Below are 24,313 nucleotides of genomic sequence, written 5' to 3'. Positions count from 1 at the left end.
ATTGTGCATTTTATCCAATTCATTGTAATTCATATGTCATTTTATCAGTCATTGTAATTCATTGTCATTTATCAGTCATTAATGCATTGTCATTTTATCAGTCATTATAATTCATTGTCATTTTATCATTCATTGTAATTCATTGTCATTTTATCAGTCATTGTAATTCATTGTCATTTTATCAGTCATTGTAATTCATTGTCATTTTACATCAGTCATTGTAATTTCATTGTCATTTATCATTCATGTACAATTGTTTGTGTTGATTTGTTCTGTACACTGACATCTATTGCACGTCTGTCCGTCCTGGGAGAGGGATCCCTCCTCTGTGGCTCTCCTGAGGTTTCTTCACCTTTTTTCCCTGTTAAAGGTTTTTGTGGACAAGTTTTTCCTCACTTGAACCGGTCTGAGGACAGAGGGTGTCACTCCCTGTACAGATTGTAAAGCCTCAGAGGAAAATGGACTTTGTGACTTTGGGCTGTACAAATAAAATCTGATCTGATTTGATTTGATTCAGCTCGCGGCCGCCGGCAGAAGTTTGAGAAATAAACGTGAAACTTTTTTTTGTTTGTTTTTGTAGTTTAACGGTAAATGTCCGCGCGCTCTCTCCTCCGGTCATCTTCCCGGTAAATCCACGTGAGGGGGCAGTTTGTCTCTAACTGCTCTGTTCCACTGTCACTCTGACTTTATGTGGTAATATCTTCAGTTCATCATCAGTGCCAATGTATGGAAACATTTGTCAGTGAAAGTGTGTGTGAAGGTGTGTATGTGTGTGTTTGTATCAGGATCGAGAGAACGACAGTTTTCCTCTGTTCATTCCAGATTCACTCTGATCCTCTGGAGCTTCTTCTGGACTTGGAGAGCAGTGAGTGGACCTGATGATGATCGTGCTGAGTATTTACCTTCATAGAAAAATAATCTCCATAATCCAGACTGTATGCGTCCTTTCCTCTGGACAGACTCTGCTAACACACCCAGAGTCCAGAATGTACTGTCTCCAACCTCGACATCCCAGCTGTGAGTCCCTGAGTTAAATCCTTCAGAGCCCAGAACACGGCGGTAAGTATCAAACCTCTCTGGATTGTCAGGAAGCTGCTGTCTCTCTCCTCGTCTCACACTGGTCAGATCTTCAGACAGGATCAGGTTTGGATGGCAGTGTTTAGGATCCAGAACCACAGGAGTGTAGGAGACCATGTCTTCATTCTTGCTCCAGATGTTGAAGGTCAGGTTGCCCAGGTGTTTTGGCCTCGTCTATCAGAGCTCCTGAGGGCAGCTGTGGATCATCCAGCAGGGGGCGCTGCGGACTCTTTGCACTGCAGCCTTGTAGTTGTGCGGATGAGACGTCTTCAGCTCTCAGCTCCTCCTCTGTGGCTCTGACGGTGTCTGAAAGAGCCTGCTATCTCTCTGCTCAGAGCCTCCATCTTCTCCTCCATCATCTGACTCTTCTGCTCCTCTTCTCCCCCAGTGCAGCCATCCTGGCCTCCTCTTCCTCTTCTAGAAACTGGTGAAGCTTCTTAAACTGATCCTTAATCTGCCTCTCTGTGCGTCGGGCCTGGACCTTCATGTGTTCTGCTGTTTGACCAAACTTCACTTTAACTTCTTCAAAAACCTTTAACTTCTCCTTTAAGGGCTCCAGAGTTTCCTGAAGGTTCTTCTTGTTTGTCGTCGCAGCTTCATCGATGGGTCTGAATCTGTGGGCGCTGTGGTGTTCTGAATCTCTGCAGACGACACACACCGGCTGTTGATGGTCCAGACAGAAGAGTTTGAGTCTCTCAGAGTGCAGACTGCAGAGAGCCTCTGAAGATCTCTGATCTCTCTCCAACAAGAAGGCCTCCAAAGGTTCTTTATGCAAGGTTAAGGTGGTTCACCTTTGAAGTCTTCTCTTACAACTGGACACTCTCGTGTTGGTTTCTCTGTCCACCAGCTCTTCAGACAGTCTTTACAGAAGCTGTGGCTACATGACAGAACAACAGGATCTCTAAAGACCTCCTGACAGACCGGACAGCAGAGATCCTCCTCTGATCTGGAAGCCATTTAGTCTCTGAGTGAAGCTGAAAACACAAAAGAACGAAAGTACAGTAGTATGGCTCTCCCTCCTCTACGAACTTCACTGAGATTTCCTTTGAGTTCAGTTTTAGTCAAACTCACATTCAGTGTGTGGAGCGTCAGCAGCTTGAAGGCAGTGTTGGAGTTTCCCACTTTTTCTTTCCTGTAGCTGAAACTCACTCAGAGGAAGTTGTTAGTTTGGTCTGAAGGTGAATCTGATCGTCTGTTTTTCAGTCCGTGTCTCTTCACTGAAGAAGAAAAACTAACTGTTTCCTGGTTTGTCTCAGGTGAGTCAGGTGAGGGGTGGAGCTTTGCCTCACTTCCTCCTGTAGCACAGGCTGCAGCAGTGTTTTACCTGTGCAGTCTTGTTTCTGTCACTAGAGGGCAGCATGTTCTCACTCATATTTCCAGCATGAAGTCATGTGACTGAGCAAGTGACCAAGCACAGTTAACTGTTTGTTGACCAGGTTAGTTTCAAGGATTCAGTGGAGTTTCATGCTGCCTTCACGAGTCGAAGCTTCAGTGAGTCACCGACTGTCAAAGTCAGACAGTGAAGAAGAAGAAACAGACTCGAGGTCGAGCTCTGAAGAGGATTAATGTTTGGACCTGTCATGAGTCATGTGACACCAGCAAACTCAAACTGCCTGTAGACAATCGCGCTCAGCGTCCTCCAATAGTGAGATTGCAAACCTTCGGAATGTTTATCCACGACCCTCACAACAGATACGAGTTCACTTTTAATGAGATGCAGGAAGATGTCTCAGTGTCCAGAGGGAAGGCCTCGGAGGAAAACACCCAGTTTTATTTTAATATCTCGCTCACGACCTTTGAAACAAGAGTCCAAAATCTGGGAATCTGTTTACATTCACAAAAATAACAGAAATACATCTACATTTATTCATTTGTCAGACTGTCTAAAACCTGGATGTAGTCTCTGTGACGTCCCCGCAGACTGTCTAAAACCTGGACGTAGTCTCCGTGACGTCCCCACAGACTGTCTAAAACCTGGACGTAGTCTCTGTGACATCCCACAGACTGTCTAAAACCTGGACGTAGTCTCCGTGACGTCCCCACAGACTGTCTAAAACCTGGACGTAGTCTCTGTGACGTCCCCGCAGACTGTCTAAAACCTGGACGTAGTCTCCGTGACGTCCCCGCAGACTGTCTAAAACCTGGAACCGGGAAATTAGCTACAGAGACCAAAACTGTTTTTTGTACCAGGCTGTAAACATGTTTATTTCTGCTGTGAAGTTGGACATTTGGACATGGGGACTTATGGAGACTGACTCACTTCTGGATCCAGCCTGTCTGAGGACCTGCAGTTTTTGACACTTCTGTGTTGGCCTTTGGGGCATTCGACAGCGTTTGGGAAGCAGAAATGAAGAATTTAAAGACAAGAAAGATGTTTGTGTGATGTTTTCCCACCATGACGTCTATGAAGAAAGAAAAACAGTCCATGACATACTTCAGTGATTTTCTCTCTCGGGGCTTCGCCCACATCATTGATGCTCTCTGTTTGTTTTGAACCTGTCGTGCTACCAAAGCCTCCGAAGCTGCTCGGCTTTGATCCTTTTGCAATAAGCTCCGATACATTCCTGTGCAACAAAAGGTAAACCGCAGTCTGCCAAGCTGAACGCGCCCAGTGGAGCTTTGACACTGAGCTCTGTTGTCAAAGACAACCTGAGTTTCAGGCCTTTTGGAGTGAGTCGGTTTTATTTTTAACATCAGTCATAAGGCTGTTTTCTATGATTGTTGAGGGAGAACCCAAAGATTTTCACTACTGTTCAATGAAAAACAAATGCACAGCCACATTTAACGGATTAGACAGAGCCAACCTGTTCTTATGCTAAGCTAAGTTAGCTGGCTGCCTGTGGTTGAGGGTCAAAGACAGTCGGAGAGTTTTGTTCGACTGACTGAAACTCGTCTGCCTCAGGCGACATACCAACGTTAAGCCCTCGGTATGAAGGAATTCCCTCTGAGTGAAAACTGTTGTGAAATTCGCACGAATAGTTTGAAGGACGGCACGCAGAGACTAAAAACAAGAAGAGAGCCAGTTTTAAAGATTAAAAATTTGTTTCAAATAAATAAACGAGACCTTCAGCTGCTGGTTTCTGCAGGACGCTGAATTTATCTGAATTTGTCATGACGCGTTTATTTCATTTATACAGCATTTAAAGCACAAAGTGCTTCACAAAGACAGAATCAGAAAATGTAAAAAAATATATATAGTTTAACTCAGCAGCAGCGTACTTTACTCCAAACTCCGTCAGCGTCCTCTTCACTCTCTGCTCCTCTGCCATTATGTCCATAGAAGCTGCTGAACCTGTAAACCTCCTCCTCTTCTTCTTCTTCTTCTTCCCGGTGGTCCAAACCTCCTGTGGTACAAACACTAACACTCCCCCGGTGCTCTGAGCTCACAGTCCGGGCAGCCTGGCTAACAGACTGAGCTAACATGAGCTAACAGCAGCTACAGCTGGCAGCAGTTTACTTCACTGTCCAACAGGAAACTCTGTAAATCACAGAGAGTTGATTAAATGTTTATTTCTAATGAGAGTTAAGTTACACAATGATGCTTTAACGACAGGTTAAATGATTAAACAACTGCGTTGCACCAGTTGAGTGACCAAGCGTTGTTGTTGCGTTGTCTGAATGTTCTGCTGTAAGAAGAAAGCTGTGATCGGCTGGCAGACACACTGCGAGCGTCGGCAGCTAAATCCAGATTAGAAAGTTTAAACCTGTCCCAGAATGCTGAGAGGACAATACACCAGACTTCCTGCGGTGCGCACACACACACACACACTAAGAACACACTCGTCTAAAGAAAGAAAGCTCACTGATACTGTGTGTATGCAAACACACTCGAGGTCTGATTGTACAGGAAGAACGCTGCGTCCTGAAGATAACAACAGCAGCACGTCCAACAATCAGTGTCCCGCTGCAGGAAAAGCTGCCTCGAGCAGGACGCTGTTTGATTTTCAGGAATTACATCATCTGTAGTGACATCACAAAGACTGCGTCCATGATGCCACAATGGACGGACGATGGACGCCGACTGTCATCATCGTCTACAACTCCAGAAATGTTTCAGAAAGCTGGTGCAGAGGAGTATGACGATTAATCTCTGTAAAACCTCTGCTCATTATTTTGAGTTTGCATCATTTAAACCGGAGCTCATAGAAACACCTGGGTTGGAACTTTCCCATGTCAATCTTGTCGAGTTACGGCCTGAAGGCGACGATGCCTCGAGTCCTGCCAAACAGGATAAGATCAACTTCAGGCTGGGCGAGCAGTGACGAACACAGGAAGTAATGTATAGACCTGTGTCAGGTTTCACGGTGGAGGAAATGCTGCACGTGTCCACTGAGTCTGTGTTGAAACAGCTCTGCCGTATGTAACACAGTCAAAGCTAACATCACTGCAAAGCATGTGAAACACAAGGTTATACGTAACGTTTATAGCCGCTAACATGATCCATGATACTGATGTATGTATTGTCCAGCTCCGGTTCTGGCACGACACCAGACCTGTGAACCTCCTCTTTATCCCTGGTAGTCCTAAACATGGTAGTCCTGGTAGAACATCCCTCTGGCTAACAAACTGAGCTAACAACAGCTAACCTACCTAATAAAGTGGCCATGTAATAAATATGTTTAACTTCATCTTAAAGTGTCTTTGAGACACATTTTCATGGCGATAATGGACAGCATAATTACGATGTGTTTACTCATTGAATCGTGAGTAAACTCTCCTGACTGTGGTAGAAAAGTAATTCATAATTAGTTATGGATTACTCGAGTAATCTTTTGTGTCCAGGCTACAAACAGCCTCAGGGCTAAGCTGGGTTGACTGTGTGGAGTTCCCGTCTCAGGCCGATCACGGCAGCAGTGGTCGAGTCTGAAACATGACCAGGGAAGCTTGTGTTACCTCGTCTGCCCTACAAACCAGCGACACACAAACAGAGAGAGAATAGACCGTCAGTTTATAAAAGGCTGAAAATCATGTTTATTTATTAATATTCCTGACGATGACACAGAGTACGTTAAGACGATCTAGTACTGTGATCCACATTACCTGTGCACTGAACCACAGACAGGTTTTCATTTCAGTAAACTCACGTCTGTCAGCTGCAGGAAAATCCAAATACGTTGAATCGTTATAATAACGAGTAATATAAATGGGTTCGCAATTTGTGTTTACACGACAGTTTTCATTTTATGTTTTCATCACTTTTTGTTGCTAATGGGTGAACAGGTCTTAATGTAGTTTTAAAAATGTTACCTTACAGAGATGCTTCTGTGACTTTCTCCATTGTCTTTAACAGCCTGTGGACTGATTGCTACTTAAAAGACTTCCAGGATGTGACGTTTATGTTCTCTCTCTGCGTACCGACAGTGTCGACGGTGAGAAACACTAGCTAATGATAGCTTAGAAATGCAGTCTTCTAATGTGAACTAGAAAATCTAAATAAATGTAGAGTGTGTCTGACAGACATTATTACTGACACTGCAACAGCACAGAGACTTAAAGTCAGTCAAAGGCAGCTTGAGGTTGTTGCCGAGCAACCAGGGTCAGCTGCAGGTCACAGCAATTAACTGCAGCTGTGCTCTGTCTGTGTGTGAGTGACTGCTGAGAGACACAGAAAATCTCTAAATGAAGCCCCTCCAACTAGTGGACACTAATGCCAAACGGTAGGTGGTATCAAAAAGCCCAAATGACCGTGAGCATCCTCATCTTGTCGACCATGTGAATGCTGAATTTCAGTGTGTGAAGTTAAAAAATGTGACCTGGGGAGAGAGAGAAAGAACAGGTGCCCCGTGCTCCTTTGGGAAATTTCTCCTCTCCAGTTTACATGGGAGTAGATGGGGCTGTCGGTGGGTGATCCTGGAGCATCAGTGCGTCTCCCGCCAAAACTATAAGTCTGACAGCTTCAGCAGTGATATCGCTGCGTAGCCCACGAATTTTCCTACGTTTCTATGTAGAAATTATTTCTGTAGAGTGACATTTGTGGCCACGAGAGCCGTTTGCAAATGTATTTTTTGACAAATGTTTCTCTCCCTCTCCAATCTAGCTCTGGAACATTCTACCAATACACACCCATTGTAAATTTTAACCGTGGTTTTTGGTGATTTTTGGTGAAACCATTTGGTGAAACTCTTAGAAAAGTCACAGCACAACATTCCTGACCGAGCCGGTCGTTTTGATACCTTGGAGTAGCACGCCAAAATTCCTGGGATAGACCAGAATAATCAGTATGGGGACAGTGAACAGGCCTGCAGACACACTCAACAAATGACTGGCAGCCACTACAGCACAGAGTCCAAAGTGGAAGCTAACGTTGCTACAAAGCATTTGAAATGAGCCCGCTAATGTAGATGTATTGCTATCTAGCTAATGTAGCTAACATTGTCTTGGGTGGATGACGTCCAGACTCGAAGCTGATCCGGCTGGATACATGCAGCATCGCTGGGTTGCAGCTGGCTTGTTTGCTAACGTTACTGTTAGCAAAACATCTGCGTGGACGTGTCACGTCTTGCCAAATGACTTCAAAACAACACGGAGAGTCCTCAGAGTGGGATTTGGTCCGGGCTGATTAACAATGAGCTGAAACTCACCACAAGGCTCCGTAAACAACAATCGGTCCCTCGACAGCATCGCTGGTTGGACCTACAGTATCTATTTCAGAGGTATGAGTCAAGTTAAATCCACCGTCACACCCAGGTTTGACAAAACAAAGTCTGGGCTGTGAAGAGGAATGCAGCCTATAGACAACCTGTAAACCTGTAACCACGACTACCCAACAAAAACAACCAGGCATCCGGTAAAAGGCTTCACGTTAAACAACATGCGTGTCTGGCAAACCAGTAACCAGGTATTCACGTTTAGCTTCTCAGCTTAAGGTACAATTGTTTTGGGGAGATTCCTTCCTTAACGTGCTGGGTAATGTTTGTCAGACGGGAACTTTTAAACAGCTTGACCTCTGTAAACGACCATGTGGTACAGATGTAAAGGATGGTGCTTTCTGTGGATGAATGGTGTTGACATGTTTAGCCTCCTGGACGCTCCATTGTTCACATTTCTGTCCCTGGAGTCTTTCCCCTGTCGCATTGTTCATGTCGTGACCGTGACCGAGCTCCTTGGCTGGACTTCCTGACAGGAAAACGTACTGTACAGCAGCTCAGAGCACATACGGACACGCGGGTCCAAACCAGGCCAAGAAACATCCTCACTTCACTGACCTACAGGAAACCACAACATGGCGCTGGCATCACTCATTCATATCAAGATAAGACTTGTACAGGTCTATGACTGAACCTGAAAACTTCATGATGATGCATCCAACAGTGACAAAAAAAAAACATGAACCTCAAGCTGCGGGGACGTCACGGAGACTACGTCCAGGTTTTAGACAGTCTGCGGGGACGTCATGGAGACTACGTCCAGGTTTTAGACTTTTTCTGTGCGCTTGTAAAACTAAACAAGTTTTGCCTTCCTGAAACACAACAGTGTTGCGTAGTTTGTAAAAAGAAAAAAAAAATAACATCTACACGTGAAAGTTTTCAACTTCGACTTTTTGTTTTATTAAATCCTAAAATGTTTCATCATCTTACAAATTAAGACCAACTTAAACAGAAAGTTCACAGTTAATGACATCTTGTAAAAATACAATAACAAATCATTTAACAATAACCCAAAATCCTGACAGCCTGTTCATTTATTATATACAACATATTATACACGAGTCAGACACGAATCGATTCCTGCTCGTCGTCCAAACAAACAAAACAAACTGAAATGAGAAGTAAACAAAAACACACAAAACTCATATCAAAATTATTGATCACCGTCGATCGTTATTGCTCAGATGACAACAGCAAAAATCTCTTCTTTAGCCCTGCAAGTGCTGCGATGAAAAACGACATCAGCACAATTCATCACAAAAAACAACGTAAATAACACAATTATTTACTTACGTCTAATTTCTGTCTTTATATACAAATTTACAACAACACAACATACAAGAAGTAAAGTCGAGGAAACACTCCTCTGTAATCAAACTAGCGTGTGACACACTGTACAACTTAAACATTCATTTCTACATTTAAACCCATTTCATCCCAGAAACGTGACGAGGAATATCGACGCGCACCCGCCTTTATTTACAACGAGCTTCGTTAGCGGCTTCAAACAGGCGTGCGTGTGCCTAATGAAGAATTAATCGAAGTCGGTGGAGATCTCGTGTTTGTCAACCTGTTGTAAACCTTTAAGGCAAGATGATCAAGGCACGTGTTCATGTACACTATGATACAGGAGTGTTTACTTTACAGTCAGGGCTGCGATAAATCAAACACACTGGGTTATTAAAAACATTTCTGCTATTATGTGTTTGTATCTAATTAAAAGTCTAACTTCAGTTAAAAGTTTGCTTAACGTTCTTTCTTAAAGAAAAATTGAGGATCACCAGATATTAAATATAATTTGCATGAGTGTGTTTTCATCAGCGTATAATCACCTGAATGTAAGAATAGTTGTTTTTCGTTGAGCCCTTTGAGGCGGCCCAGAACGGACAAACCAAACTCTGGCTCCAGATAGGGACGTTTCGTCCACCATAGTTTCTCCTACGTGTTTGGAAGGCGAGTAGTAAAAGTACATGCAATGTGTACTCAAGTAGAAGTACAAGTGTTTGTGTATAAAAAGAGTACTGCTTCAAGTAAAAGTAGGAAATTGCAGTTTCTGACAAACAGCTCTTGTTTTTTTTAGGCAGTTTTTGGTTTTTGTGCGTCTTGATTTTGGGAAAATGTAATTAACGAGCCTGTTTTGAAAATGTAAGGAGCATAAAATACAGATATTTCTGTAAAAATGCAATTACTAAAAATCATTTTAGCAGTTATAAGAAGTATTTGTATTTCCCGCCTCAGGTGAGCAGTGGCTGCAATCTGCAGCTTCACCGTTAAATCCTTCACACCGGACCTTTAACACGTTCTGCGATCTGGACCCTGTTCCTGTGAAACAGTGATCGTTTGTTAATGAAATAAAATATGACGTGCTGTTGTCACGATGTCACATTTCCTCGCACCGAGTCCTCTGCACAAATACGTCCAAAAACGCTCCTCAAAAATAGAAAATTAGGCACGACAGCTACAGCGGATAGATGTTTCCTTTAAATAAAAAGGAGAATTAAAGATCTACGTTAAAAAAAGTGTTGATGTCACACCGATTGTCTCTGTTGTCGTGCTTCAGAACAGTTCACGTGACGTACACGTCGTCTGTTAGCACAATGACTCAGTGACGGCTCCAGTAGAAATTGTTGAAAAATGTGCAGACGTGTGATTTTCACATGTATCTGTAGCTCTGTGTGAGATATCTACGTTTCAGTGCCTAAAAAAATTATAAACTGCATCAGTTTGACAGAGCGGTGTCATAGTTATGCCGTTTAATCAGTTAATATGCCACAAACGTGTCACGTGTCTGGAATTGACAAATTTCTCAGATATTTTACTTGAAAATGAAAAATCGGAGCGAAAACAAGAGTTGCGTTCATATTTTTGTTGCATGTATCATTTTTGTACATGCTAATTTTTTTCATTTTGTTATGTGTTTCATAAACTACGACCCCACGAAGAATCACAACCAATGAGGACATACGGTTTCAAGAATCATGGAGAAAACTCGGAGCCAACGCGGCTGTAATGGCTTCATTCGTGCCGGAAATCGCTGAACTGTGGAAGAAGACGAAGGACCAACTACGTTATAAAAATAAAGAACAGACAGAAGGTTCAACGTGAATCTGGTCCAATGCACTCGGCTTAATTTGTGGACTTGAGCTCAAAGCGGCTGTACACCTGCTTGGACTTCATCTTGTTGTACTGGTTCACAAGATCCAGCTTGCTGTGGCCCAGCGTCATTCGTTTATGGTCCTGCCGGCTCATCACTGCGACCGGAGACGGCGGTGGTGGAGGGCTCTGCTGGCTCTCCGGCTCCGTTTGAGAGAGGTCCGGTCCACCCCAGGGCGAGGTGCTGAGAGGGGACGGTGACCTCCGGAAGTTGTAGGTGTCTTTGTCTTTGCCAGAAGGGGGCAAGAAGAGCTCCGTGAATTTGTTCAGGAATTGGTTGGAGGTAGTCCTCTGCTTGGGGGTGAGCTTGCTGTCTGTGACCGGGGAGGGCGTTTGGGTCTTGGGGCTCAGGTTTGAGTTCGGGGTGCCAGGGACGAGCCCGGAGCTGTGGAACATGCTCGGTTTGTGGTCGTATAACCCCAAAGCCTGGAACTTGGAGGAGGTGCCACCTATGTTTGCCCGCATGATGTCCACCGGGCTGGGCTTGCTCCACTCGATGCCCATTGCCTGACCGTAAGGAGGCGGCTGCCGCTCCATAGCCGGGCTGTGATTGGTTGCTCCGTTAGCAGTGACTCGTGGTCCCGGCGTGACGTGAGTCTGAGGCATCGGCGTCTGGCCTCCACCTCTTCTCTCGGGGCTGAGGTGAGAGTTGTTGTTGGGCTCCTTCTTGTCGTGAGCTTGAGTCACCTTGTAGACCGTGTTCGAGGACATCCCGGGCGCTGCCTTCACGCTGGAAACGCTGTTACTTGATTGGCTGCTGGAGTTCTCGGAGCACACCCTGTCCCTCTGCCTGCTGGACGCGGGGAAGGAAAAATAAAATAATGGATTAACTCTGACATAAACCGTCTGTAATTTAAACTGTACAACGACCAACTAAAGGAGGAAATATGGAGTCTGTTAGCAAATTAAAAAATGCAGAAGCAAGATAACGAAGATCAGAGTGACGGACTGACCACGGCTCAGTGTGTTCACAGACGAACAAACCAAACCGTAGACGTCAGCCTGGCAAACGGAGATTCACCATTAAACAAACGTCTTGGACTCTGCAGCTTCGTACCTGTCAGAGAGTAAATCCAGACCCATGACCGGGCCGAGCCCCATGCCCGGGGCCATCAGGGCTTGGTATGACGGGTAGTACGGCATCCCTTCCTCCTCCTGGTTGAAGAAGCAGTCGATGATCTGCGAGTCGGCGTACATGCAGCGAAACTCCCGGTCGAAGCTGTCGGTGATGCGACCTGAGAAATGCATCACCATGTTGCTGTGCACCTGAGCCGACAGCCAGGTGAAACTAGAGAGGAGACGGGAAAGAAGGAAGGAAGGAAGGAAGGAAGGAAGGAGGGAAGGAAGGAAGGAAGGAAGGAAGGAGGATGAAACAAACGTTTGAGTGTTAAATCTATGAATGTCCTCCTGTTTGTAATACAAAAATATTGACTTCTGTATAAACAGACTCATTATGAGTGATAGTCTGTGAACATTTTAGTTTAACACGTGTCACTGTCTCTGCTGTGCAACAAACATCTGCAGATATATAATAACATATACATACATGTGTATATATATGTTATACAAATATATAACAGCAGCGTGATTGGTCCCCCGAGCCGTACTTTGGATTTAGTTTAGTTGGATTCACAGTCTGTGGGGGCGTCACAGAGACTACGTCAAGGTTTCGGTAGGGATGGGAATCGAGAAACTGAAGCACACAAGAACCGGTTCCGTGTGTTTCAGTTCCATGGAATCGTTTGGCAGTTTATCTAATAAATAATTCTCTTATTCCAGGAAGCAGGAATTACGTCACGTAACTTCCTCAAGTTTCTCACGTGCAGTGCAGTCAGTAGTAACAATGTCGCCCACTCGGTTCAAACGCTCCAAAGTTTGGCTGCATTTCACCAGAACAGACGTCAACAGGGCGACTTGCAATCATTGCAAAGTGGAGATAACAGCGTCGGGAGGGAACACGACCAACATGCAGAAACATTTGCGCACACAACATGTAATATTTTGAAATGAATGTCGTGTTTTTGACACGCTTCAGACTGGAGATGAATCTCAGCCCAGCAGCAGCGGCGGCAGCCAGGCTATGACCTCTGCTGACCTCACTGTTGGTTTTGTAAGGTCGTGACACTTCTAACTGAACAAAGTTGATGCTGATCAAACTGTTTGTTCTCCTTTTTCCCCCCAAATGAGAATCGATAATGGAATCGGAATCGTAAAAATCTGATCAATTCTCATCCCTAGTCTGTGGGCACGTCTCGGAGACTACGTCCAGGTCTTGCCGGATGTCACGGGTCCACTTCAGATAAATAAACGTCTCTTTGAGGAGGACACTTGCGATCTCTGCTGCAGGGCAAGAATGTAAAGTGACAACTTCAAGCAGTTTAAGTAAAACAAACTGGTTTGGTTTGTGATTCATCACGTCAGAATATTTCCAGGTATTCTTCGTGTTATTGTCTCTGATTGTCGAGCGACTGATTCGCTGATTGCTGTACAGACTCGGCAGGCTGCTGTGTGGCGGCAGTCAGAAATAAAGCGTTGCGTCCTGACGGAGTCAAACCGGCCGGACAGCCTCGTTCCGTGATTCATCGCTCGACCCCGGCGTGTTCGACACAGAGACGACCTTTGATTCTTTATTACTTTACCACACGAGTCATACATAATTACACCGCCTCATATTTTCCAAGTTGAACTCCTCTCCCCTCGTTTACCTGAAACATCATCATTAATAAATGTCTTATGAAGCAGATATGAATGTTTTTTACATTTATGTTATTATTGCTGTTAAGCACCTTAAATATCTCAGTATGTTGTATTCATATTATTTGGTGAACCCTGTTCATTTTGTCACCCTTCACACTTTGTTTGGATTAAATGTTTCACACTTTTTGGTTCGACGTCGACACGACTTCAAACCATCAGGATGGTTTCAAAAGTCTTTCTGCCTCCAGACTTTGATCATTTTCTGGTTTATGTGCTTCTAATATGTAAATATGTAACACAGTTAAATAGTTTTTACGATCTAAAGTTTGCACGAGGTGTTTTATTTTGTAAATGTCTCTTACTTCCTCTCAGACCTCGGCTGCCGGAGTTCACCGCGACACACACGTGTGGAGTTAAACATCTCCGTCAGCAACAGCCTGGAGCTACGACAGTTCCTTCATTCGGCTGTCAGACTTCATGAGTCTCTGCCATGTTTATGATTCATGAGTCATTTCTTATGAACTCAGTCGATCTTATCTTAGGACTTAAGATCGACTTCAAGTTTGTTTCTGGTTAAAAACGTGTTGAAAACTGAGATTTTAACAACAAATCGAACAAACGTTGGTCTAATGATTAAATCATGAAATGGTTTTATGTCTGTATTTATTGTTGATTACATTAAATCACAGTTCTAATTCAGCGTCTGTCGGCCTGTTTTCATAAATAAAGTTAATCATCGTTCACCTGGACTTGCGGGTGCCCACAGTTCAAACTCTCATACGTCATAAACGTTTATGGCTCGTTACCGTAAAGCTCATGAATGCACGGGAAGTATAATCTGTGAAATATGAATTAATGTTTCTTCTGGATTAATAGATAAAAATAATCAGTGAGTCAGCGTTTATCATTAACCTCAGATAAAGTGAAAGTTCAGCACTCCGCGGGCGTCAGATCGGCTTTTCATGGTTTTAATAATATAACGATAGAGTCAGAGGGCGGGACAGGTGCGCTCAGGTGATAAGATTATATTTGTCTTGACGGAGGCGTTTGGCAGCTGCCTGGACCTCGCCCTTCATTCCTCAGTCAGCAGTAAGCCTGATGCCTGTCAACCTACATCGCTGTACCCGACTGTACCTGAACGCACACGGAAACACTCGAGTGCAGCGATCACGTCCAATCAAAGACACTGATCAGTGTTCAGGAAAAAAAATTCATGAAAAAGGAAGACGACAAATTAAACGAAGAATGATTCATGAACGCTTGAATATTAAAATGTCATTGTGAAAACAGGCTGCTGGTTGGACCGACGCCCGGCCAGAAAACCTGTCAAACACCCGAGCTGCTTCGGAAAACTACTGAGTCAACAAACAGTCTGTAACCGAGAAGACGCCACACTTTTATTTCTGTTCATGCTCCTGAACGACGTTTTATCGTAGTCTCCGTGACGTCCCCGCAGACTGTCTAAAACCTGGACGTAGTCTTTAAATCGTCTTTCTCATCATGTTGTCAGCTGTATTTACGGTCATCACTCCGTCTTCCTTATGACCGTTTGAATAATCTCGCCTCGCTGACACAACGGGAGCTTTGTTCTCTCATCACGCAGACATTTGCAAACTCCGAGCTCGGCCTCATCACTTCCTGTAATCGAGCTGCTTATCAGGACGGATGCAAAGTCCAGCTACACATCAGCTCACGTCAGGCTCACCATCATCCTCCACACACTCACTGAGACATCAGAGGCACACACACGCTGACTACATGTCCCAGAATGCACCTCAACAGTGTGTGTGTGTGTGTGTGTGTGTGTTTAACCTGTAAGACCCCGCGATGACCTCCTCACAGTCGATGATCATGAACTTCTCGAGGACCTGACCGGTGAACTTCTTCCCGCTCTTGGTGCAGTATGTGTCGCCACACACGGTGCGAATACGCATGTGCTGCACACACACACACACACACACACACAGTTAGAAACACAAATACACACACGCAAACACACAAAAAAAAAACATACCTGAGCTCATGTAGAGTTGTAAGAGTTGAACAAACAAACAAAGGTGGAAACATTCGGAAACATTCAGGAGCTCAAACTTGAAGCTTTTGAATGTTTCCATTTCTTCAAACCTTGAACTCGTCTAATTTACAGATTTATGAGCCTGAAGTCGAACACGCGACGCGAACACAAACATTCAATCTGCAAAGTCGAGCTCGGAGTTTCAGAATTATTCAACTTTTCTTTTTTTTTTTTTTGCTGTCTTTGTTTAGTTTCATTGTTTCCTCTCAGAAACTTTCATGTGACAGATGACTCATGATTCATCAGTGAGTTTCCATGGAAACTCAGGACAGACTGACACATTTCACGATCTCTGTCCTCCGACACGTCGGTGACATTTCTAGAGGTCGAGTGTGAAGCCAGAGTTAATGCTGAGGCTGCAAAGTTATGCAACACACACACACACACACACACACACACTTTGCAGAGGCTGTGAAGTTCTTAAAGCAGCTCACCTGTTCAGGTGATATTAAGGCTTAACGTCATGCAGCATTAAACAGACCTTCACTGTCTCTGAGGCGGAGCTCTACCTGTCCTGTGGTGAGTACTTACACTCAGGTGTGAGTTCTGGATGTCGAGCGCCGAGCACATTTCTGTGAAGTAGTCGAGGTTTTTCTCGTCCAGCAGGATGTAGACGGGGACGCGGCGCTTGTTGGACGCCTCCATGAGGTCACACAGCAGGTCCACGTCCGTGAACACGTCCATCACCAGCGCGATCACCTGAGACGGACACGTGAGAACATCAGCGTGAGCGTAACTGTGAGACACCCCGAGGTAAAGACATGAATCTAAACGATGTGGGTCAGTTATAACTGAAGTATTTACGGCTCAAACGTTTGAAGGTAACAGCTTCAGAGAACTCACGGCGCCTCCATCAACCTGTTTTGGGGACCTCAGGCAAAATGAAATGAAAGCACAGTGAACTACAGCACGTCCATCAGCTGTGCAGGTGAGGCGGATACGGCGCCAGCTTCAACACAAATGTGACGTGAGGAGGCCGATCTGTCCATGAACATCTGTCAGCAGATATCTGAGTCTGAAGACTGAACCAGCAGCAGTTCAGAGTTTCTATGTGAGGATTTCTTCAGTTTGGGAAACTCCACGATCTCTGACGGGACCAGAAAGTTTCTCCGTTGCTAGGTCGTCACTAAGGCTCGGGCTACTTGCTGGAGTAGGGAACTGTTCCATCACATACAGAAGTCTGCTGCTGTTTCCAGGTGTTAGTCAGAGCAAATAAATCTTTAATCATGTTTTATTTAAGTTGGTAATTGTCGAATAATCACAGTATTAAATAAATAAATAAAATAACTGATGCTAACTGAATCTACCGTTAGCATGCCAACAGAACCGGGCTCAGCAGCCCGACCGAACCGGACCGGGCCGAGGTGATTTACAGACTTTATGTTAGAAACACTGATAAGTAGCAGTTGAGCTAAAGCTAATATAAATCTAACAGCTAACACTGAGGATTCAGTTGGTTTGGAGCTAGTGCTAATGTAGCTAACTGCTAACATAAGTCAATGTTATGGACGAGAAGGCTAACATAGCTAACAGCTAATATAACTGCTAACTTCAGTTAGCTCAGTTGGCTTGGATGTGAAGCTAACATAAGTTAACTAAAGTTAAAGTTAGCTCATTGCTAAAGTTAGCTTACATGAAACATAAACATGAATTAGCTTGGTAGGAGCTAATTTAAACCTGACATGAACTCTGAGGACAGTGTGGAGCTAAAGCTAATGGCTAAAGCTAACTTATCTTAGCTGGCTCGAATGTTAAGCTAACATTAGCTCACGGCTAACATTAGCTCACGGCTAACATTAGCTCACTGCTAACATAAGCTAACTGTTAACATTAGCTCACAGCTAACATTAGCTCACGGCTAACATTAGCTCACGGCTAACATTAGCTCACGGCTAACATTAGCTTACTGTTAACATTAACTCACGGCTAACATTAGCTCACGGCTAACATTAGCTCACGGCTAACATTAGCTCACGGCTAACATTAACTCACGGCTAACATTAGCTTCCATTACTTGATGGAAACATTGATCAGTAATGAAGCGCTAACTGTGGTTAGCTCGGTCAGCCGTGTAGCTAACTGAACTGACTCAGCCCGGCAGGAAAACCACCTGATAGGCTGCTGCTAGCTCATAGCGTTAGCTGCAATGCATAGCAGTGACTTGCTATCAGCTACTTTAAAACCCTTTAAATAGTCTGTGTGTGTCTGAAGACGAGGAAGTAAACAGAACACACGTCAGACAAACAAACAAACAAACAAACAAACAAACAAATGCCAGCTGCAGACATGTGTTTATATATTTATATTTGTTTGTTTGTTTCATATCCGGGCCGATCGCTAACCACCGCTAACCAATGCTAACCAATGCTAACCAATGCTAACTGTCTGCAACCATCAACAAGGAGGTCAAAGGTCACTGTGCTAACAGCTGACAGCCTAATGTGGAATAAGGTCAACACTGGCGCGGCGTTGATCTGACGTGTTTCTACATTTTTCTGAACAGGTCTGACTGTTTTCAGTCTTATAAGACTGTCTTCAGTTTTATAAGACTGTCTTCAGTTATTAATAAGACTGTCTTCAGTTTTATAAGACCGTCTTCAGTTTTTAATAAGACTGTCTTCAGTTTTATAAGACTGTCTTCAGTTTTATAAGACTGTCTCTGTGATCATATAAAACCTGACAGAGCTCAGAGAGACGAAGGAGGAAGTGTCTGTGCAGAGCTGACTCATGTAACGTGTGACGGACCGTCTGCCAACTGCTCGTCAGCGATCAGGACAAAAAATAAACTCGCCAGTCGAGGACGGGTAAACATTAACCGATAACCCGTCAATAACTTTGATAGATTTTTAAATCAGCTGTTTTCACAGATTACAGAGCAGCCGTCAGGACGTCGGACGGACTCCTGAACTGTCCATCGTGGTCAGAGACTGTTTGTGTGGGACAATGACCAAAGTATCAAAGTTAGACTGCAGAGGACGCAGGACCACTGCGAAGACACAACAAACAACAACAGAGGTGTAAACTACAATAAACTACAGAAACAAAGAGTCCAACAAAGACACAAAATGATTACAGACTACAAAGATACACAAACTGATAAGACGTGAATGCAAGACAACCACAAGAACACAAAACAACAGGAGACCCAAGAGGAGATACAAAAAAGTATAAAAGAGACTTGAAACTACTACAAAGACACAAAATTAAATACACAAAACTACCACAAACACAGAAAACAACTACAAAGAGACAAACAGCCACAGAGAGTCTGAAAGCAATCCCACAAAGACACAAAACTACTGTAAAGATACAAACAACTACAAAAACACACAACGCTTTATTCTGTTGTATTTTTATTGTATTCAAATATACCGGACTGCTATGAAGTCACCACAGAGATACAAACGACTACAAAGACACACAAACAAACAACATGGACACAAAATGATGAGACAGAAAACAGGAAACATCTACAGAGAGACAGAGACTGACTACAAAGACACAGACGGGGTCCTCTGGTGGAGAGTGAAGCGAGGTCAGCTGATGAATGAGTGACAGAGCGAGCGCTCAGTCAGAGATAAGAGCTGATCAAACACGCCGTGAGGACGGACCGGCTCAGACCTGAGGACCGGCTCAGACCTGAGGACGGCCCGGCTCAGACCTGAGGACGGACCGGCTCAGACCTGAGGACGGACCGGCTCAGATCTGCCGTGAGGACGGACCGGCTCAGATCTGCCGTGAGGACGGACCGGCTCAGACCTGAGGACGGACCGGCTCAGACCTGAGGACCGGCTCAGACCTGAGGACGGACCGGCTCAGATCTGAGGACGGACCGGCTCAGACCTGAGGACGGACCGGCTCAGATCTGCCTCATTTGTTTGTAAGCAAACCGAGCGGAAACTACCGGAGGGAGACGTGAAGGCGCTGAGCCGGAACCACGGAAAACAAAGAGAGTCCCAACTGACAGCAAGACAAACAGAGACGGCCTGAAGTCTCAGTCTGCAAGACAACATCTGAGACTCAGTCTGCAAGACAGAGTCTGAGACCCAGTCTGCAAGACAGAGTCTGAGACCCAGTCTGCAAGACAAAGTCTGAGTCTCAGTCTGCAAGACAGAGTCCGAGACTCAGTCTGCAAGACAGAGTCTGAGTCTCAGTCTGCAAGACTCAGTCTGCAAGACAAAGTCTGCAAGACAACATCTGAGTCTCAGTCTGCAAGACAGAGTCTGAGTCTCAGTCTTGCAGACAGAGTCTGAGACTGAAGCTTGGTGCAGACACGAGTGGATGTTGTTGACACAGTGAACAGGTTTAACATGAAGTTCATGATCCAACATTTTCTGCATTAATTCAACAAAGATTAAAACTTTATTAATGAGATCAAACATCGACGATTAAACTGTCGAATAACAAAATATTTATTGTGTTTGAGTTAAAGCTCATTAAAGTGTGTGTCTGTATGTGTGTGTGTGTGTGTCTGTGTGTGTGTCTGTGTGTATGTGTCTGTGTGTGTGTCTGTGTGTGCGTGTGTCTGTGTGTGTGTCTCTGTGCCTGTGTGTGTCTGTGTGTGTATGTGTGTGTGTGTGTCTGTGTGTCTGTGTGTGTGTGTGTGTCTGTATGTGTGTGCGTGTATGTGTGTGTGTCTGTGTCTCTGTGTCTGTGTGTGTGTGTATGTCTGTGTGTATATGTGTGTACGTGTGTCTGTGTGTGTGTCTGTGTATGTTTGTGTGTGTGTCTGTCTTATGTGTGTGTGTGTGTGTGTGTGTCTGTCTGTATGTGTGTGTGTGTGTATGTCTGTGTGTGTATGTCTGTGTGTGTCTGTGTATGTGTGTGTGTATGTCTGTGTGTGTCCGTGTATGTGTGTGTGTATGTCTGTGTGTGTGTGTGTGTCTGTATGTGTGTGTGTGTGTGTGTGTGTCTGTGTGTGTGTGTGTGTCTCACCTTCTTGGCCTTGTTGATCAGAGACCTGATCAGGTCCTTCACGTTGTGGGACTTGTCCCTCTGGAAGTAGATCTGAGTCTCTGACGGGCCGTACCTGGCCGGGGAGTCCGGCCACCCGAGCTCCAGCATCGGCGGCTCCTCATCGGACATCATCGGGAAGTAAGTCCCGGAGGTGAGCTCGGACACGGCGTCCCCGTCCCCGAAGTCCCGGTCGTTGACGCCGGTGCCGTTGCTCTCGGTGCTGCCGGTCTTGCTGGCCGCATGCTGGGTGATGTATCCGACCTCCAGCGGGGACAGAAAGTTGAGCTCCCGCTCCTCGGCCAGCACCCTGCGGTACTCCTTCTCCCCGTGCTCCAGCAGCGCGTCCGTCGCCAGCCGAGCCGCCTCGTTGTGGCTCAGCTCCAGCGTGGAGACCTGCCGCCACGGGTTCTTCACCTCATCCAGCCGGGAGGCGAGCTTCCCGAGCGGCTTCCTGCCGGAGGTGGCCGGCCGGAGGCCCTCGGAGCTGATCATGGTGCGAGCGCAGTCAGCAGCCCCGGGATGAAGTGACCGGGTCCTGGGTTAGGAAGCCCGCAACAAGAGCCCGCAACAGGAGCCCGCAACAAGAGCCCGCAACAAGAGCCCGCAACAAGAGCCCGCAACAGTCCTCTGACGGGAAACAGATCAACTCTTCCTGTCCAACATTTCTGACTCAAACTGTCGAAATACTCGATAAACCCGTAAACACGACCCACGCGGTCACCGACCCTCCCGCACGGACTGTCCCGCACTCCGTAAAGTCCCGCTGATGCGGAGTTTGGTCCGGTTCTGTGCGGTAAACAGCCCGCGCTGTCCCGCAGTCGTCGTCGCTGTAATGGTCCTGGCTTCTCCAGTTCCCGTCACTCCGTGTCAGACCGGATCCGAGTCCCAGGAGCCTTCACCCCGCAGTGTGTGTGTGCGTGAGAGGCGTGTTGTCCGCTCACCTGTTGCTACCTGTGCTGTCATTGGTCTCTGATGGACACAGGCTCCTCCCCCCCTCCACCTCTTCACTCCGTTGTCAAGGCAACCGGTTCACAACGGAAGTGACGGGCCGGTTTCTGGGGAGGAATTTCAAGATAAAAGCTTTATTTTATTTTAATAATTTTTCAGTTTTTTTTTTTTTTGTAAATTTGTTCCAATAAATATTTTAAACCTGAGCGAGTCTGAATGAATCATGAATTTATTATTAGAAACATTATTCTGCTTTAAACAGTAAACTAATGTTAGCTGCTGTTAGCTCAGTGTGTTAGCTGCTGTTAGCTCAGTGTGTTAGCTGCTGTTAGCTCAGTGTGTTAGCTGTTATTAACCCAGTTTCTTAGCTGCTGTTAGCTGAGTTTCTTAGCTGCTGTTAGCTCAGTTTGTTAGCTGCTGTTAGCTGAGTTTTTATCTAATGTTAGCTCAGTGTGTTAGCTGCTATTAGCCCAGTTTGTTAGCTGCTGTTAGCTGAGTTTTTAGCTAATGTTAGCTCAGTTTGTTAGCTGCTATTAGCCCAGTTTGTTAGCTGCTGTTAGCTCAGTTTGTTAGCTCAGTTTCTTAGCTGCTGTTAGCCCAGTTTGTTAGCTGCTGGTAGCTGCTGGTAGCTCTGTCTTTTTGATGATACATACGTTAGTATCATGGATCATGTTAGCTTCCAAACTCATTTGGTAAGCTATCCACTTGTAGTGTTTTGCTAGCTGTCTCGGCGTAGAGGACCGGATGGATTTTGATACATTAGCTAGCGAGCTAACATTAGTCAGCTCAAACTACAATACGACAACATGTTTCACACTTTGCGGTAACATTAGCTTTGACTTTGGCTAATGTTAGTTTGTGTTGTTTACTTTCCACTTCAAAAAGAGATTTGGACTGAGCGGGCCCAGCAGCCTCTACGGACCTGTGATGGCAGAGGAGCAGAGAGTGAAGAGGACGCTGACGGAGGAAGCTAAGAAGAGAAAAGGAGAGAGTGAGCGAGCAAGAAGCCGCCGGACAAGAGTAAATGTGGGACTGACTTTTAGTGGTTGGTGAGAGCTTGGTGAAATAAAAGGCTGAAAGACAGACGCCGAGCTGGGCTGACTGCTGCTGGACTAGGCAGTGAGATCAGCTGCTGCTGGGGACCTGGGTGATGATTGGTGCTTTTATTTTGAAAGTCTGTCTCACATCATGTGGGACATGAAGACACTCCTTATCCTCTGCTGGTCTCCGTGGTACTGTGTTACATGAAGGCTACAACCCCAATCCAGCTGAAAGCTCGTTCACTCCTCTCACTACAGCTCATTAATAATAAAGATTACACACACACACACACACACACACACACACACTTCCATCTGTTGTGTAGGATTAAGTAATTATCAGGTCGACACATTACAGTCTGTAGACTGGATGTAGTCTCTGTGAGTGTCTAAAACCTGGACGTAGTCTCCGTGACGTCCCCGCAGACTGTCTAAAACCTGGACGTAGTCTCCTTGACGTCCTAGCAGACTGTCTAAAACCTGGACGTAGTCTCCGTGACGTCCCCGCAGACTGTCTAAAACCTGGACGTAGTCTCCGTGACTGTCTAAAACCTGGACGTAGTCTCTGTGATCAGGTGGTAAAATTGGACGCTGTAGGCCTAAACAGACATTTTTATGAGTCTCTGTTTCATTTGTGAACGACTGAACAGTCCAGCCTCTAGTTTCGCCTCCAGGACTCGTGCTCAGTGTTTACAGGACGTCAGCTTCATTTCTTTTAAGAACTCGTTTTACGGGGAGTTACCATAAAATGAGTCAGACACTTGGAGAGGAAAGATAACCGGTCTGTGTCTGTTACACAGGACTCAAACAGTCGTAATGTACGACACACACAGAGTTCACCGTGTCCGCAATGAGCCGTAAACATCCGTGTGGAGCTCATATTTACCATGAGGGCGAGGCAGCGCTCCTGATTGACATCATCACTCAGTCACATTTGAATAAACATCACGCTGTGTCCAGGTCACGAGGTGGACGACGCAGCAAGAACTGGACGGACAGGTTAGCCTGAGCTAAATAAAGCTTCAACAGATAAGAGGCAAACGTTTGGCTGACGTTCAGCTAACGTTATGCAAATGTTAAACGACACAGAACGAGTCAAAGAAACAAAGAACCAAGACTTTATTCAACCAGTCACGGAGACTACGTCCAGGTTTTAGACAGTCTGTGGGCACGTCACGGAGACTACGTCCAGGTTTTAGACAGTCTGCAGGGTCAGTCTTGGAGACTAACAGTCTGTATTTCTTCAGTTGAGCCAGGTGAGACAGCTGCTGCTGCTGAAGACGTCCGACCTGATCAGTGTGATCTGGTCTTACTGTCAGAGATTAAAGACCGAACCAAGACAAACGTCTGACTCAGCATCATCAGTTCATCTTAATTAACTAATTAGACTTCCTGTGATGGTCAGGTGTGTGCGCAGACTCAGCTCGTCTCAGGTGTTGTCACACTTTGTGTTAAACTGTGTGTGTGTGTGATTAGCAGCCAATGGAGCGTCTTCCTTTTGTACCTGACAAATCAGGTTAAACCAGCTTCACTCTCAGTGTAACTCTATACTCTGTGTGTGTGTGTGTAGATCTACGCACAACAACAAAGACGTCATGTCTTTGCATAACGAACACAAAGGACGTCTGCGCCGTGATTGGCTGCGAGGCGGTGCTGAACTCTCAGTCACACCTGAGAGCGTCGACTCGGGCAGGTGCTCATCAACAGTAATTAGCATCTGA

General features: G+C 45.4%; 1 protein-coding gene and 1 pseudogene across 1 annotated transcript; both read right to left on the bottom strand.

The window, feature by feature from the left end:
* Positions 1 to 577: 577 nt before the first annotated feature.
* Positions 578 to 2,179, bottom strand: LOC113745936 (nuclear factor 7, brain-like; annotated as a pseudogene).
* A 6,561-nt stretch (positions 2,180 to 8,740) lies between these two features.
* Positions 8,741 to 21,846, bottom strand: fam83c (family with sequence similarity 83 member C). Its single transcript, XM_027279850.1, has 5 exons — positions 20,584 to 21,846; positions 16,180 to 16,347; positions 15,387 to 15,511; positions 11,935 to 12,165; positions 8,741 to 11,670 (listed from the first exon to the last, which is right to left on the bottom strand). The coding sequence occupies exons 1-5, from the start codon at positions 21,094 to 21,096 to the stop codon at positions 10,851 to 10,853; spliced, it is 1,857 nt and encodes a 618-aa protein (XP_027135651.1). The 5' UTR covers positions 21,097 to 21,846; the 3' UTR covers positions 8,741 to 10,850.
* Between the last annotated feature and the right edge of the window lie 2,467 nt (positions 21,847 to 24,313).

The sequence above is a fragment of the Larimichthys crocea genome, chromosome VI (genome assembly GCF_000972845.2).
Source record: "Larimichthys crocea isolate SSNF chromosome VI, L_crocea_2.0, whole genome shotgun sequence".
In the NCBI taxonomy this organism is placed as follows: Eukaryota; Metazoa; Chordata; class Actinopteri; family Sciaenidae; genus Larimichthys; species Larimichthys crocea.
Note: the sequence above shows the minus strand (reverse complement) of the source record. Positions and strands in the feature narration are given on the sequence as shown.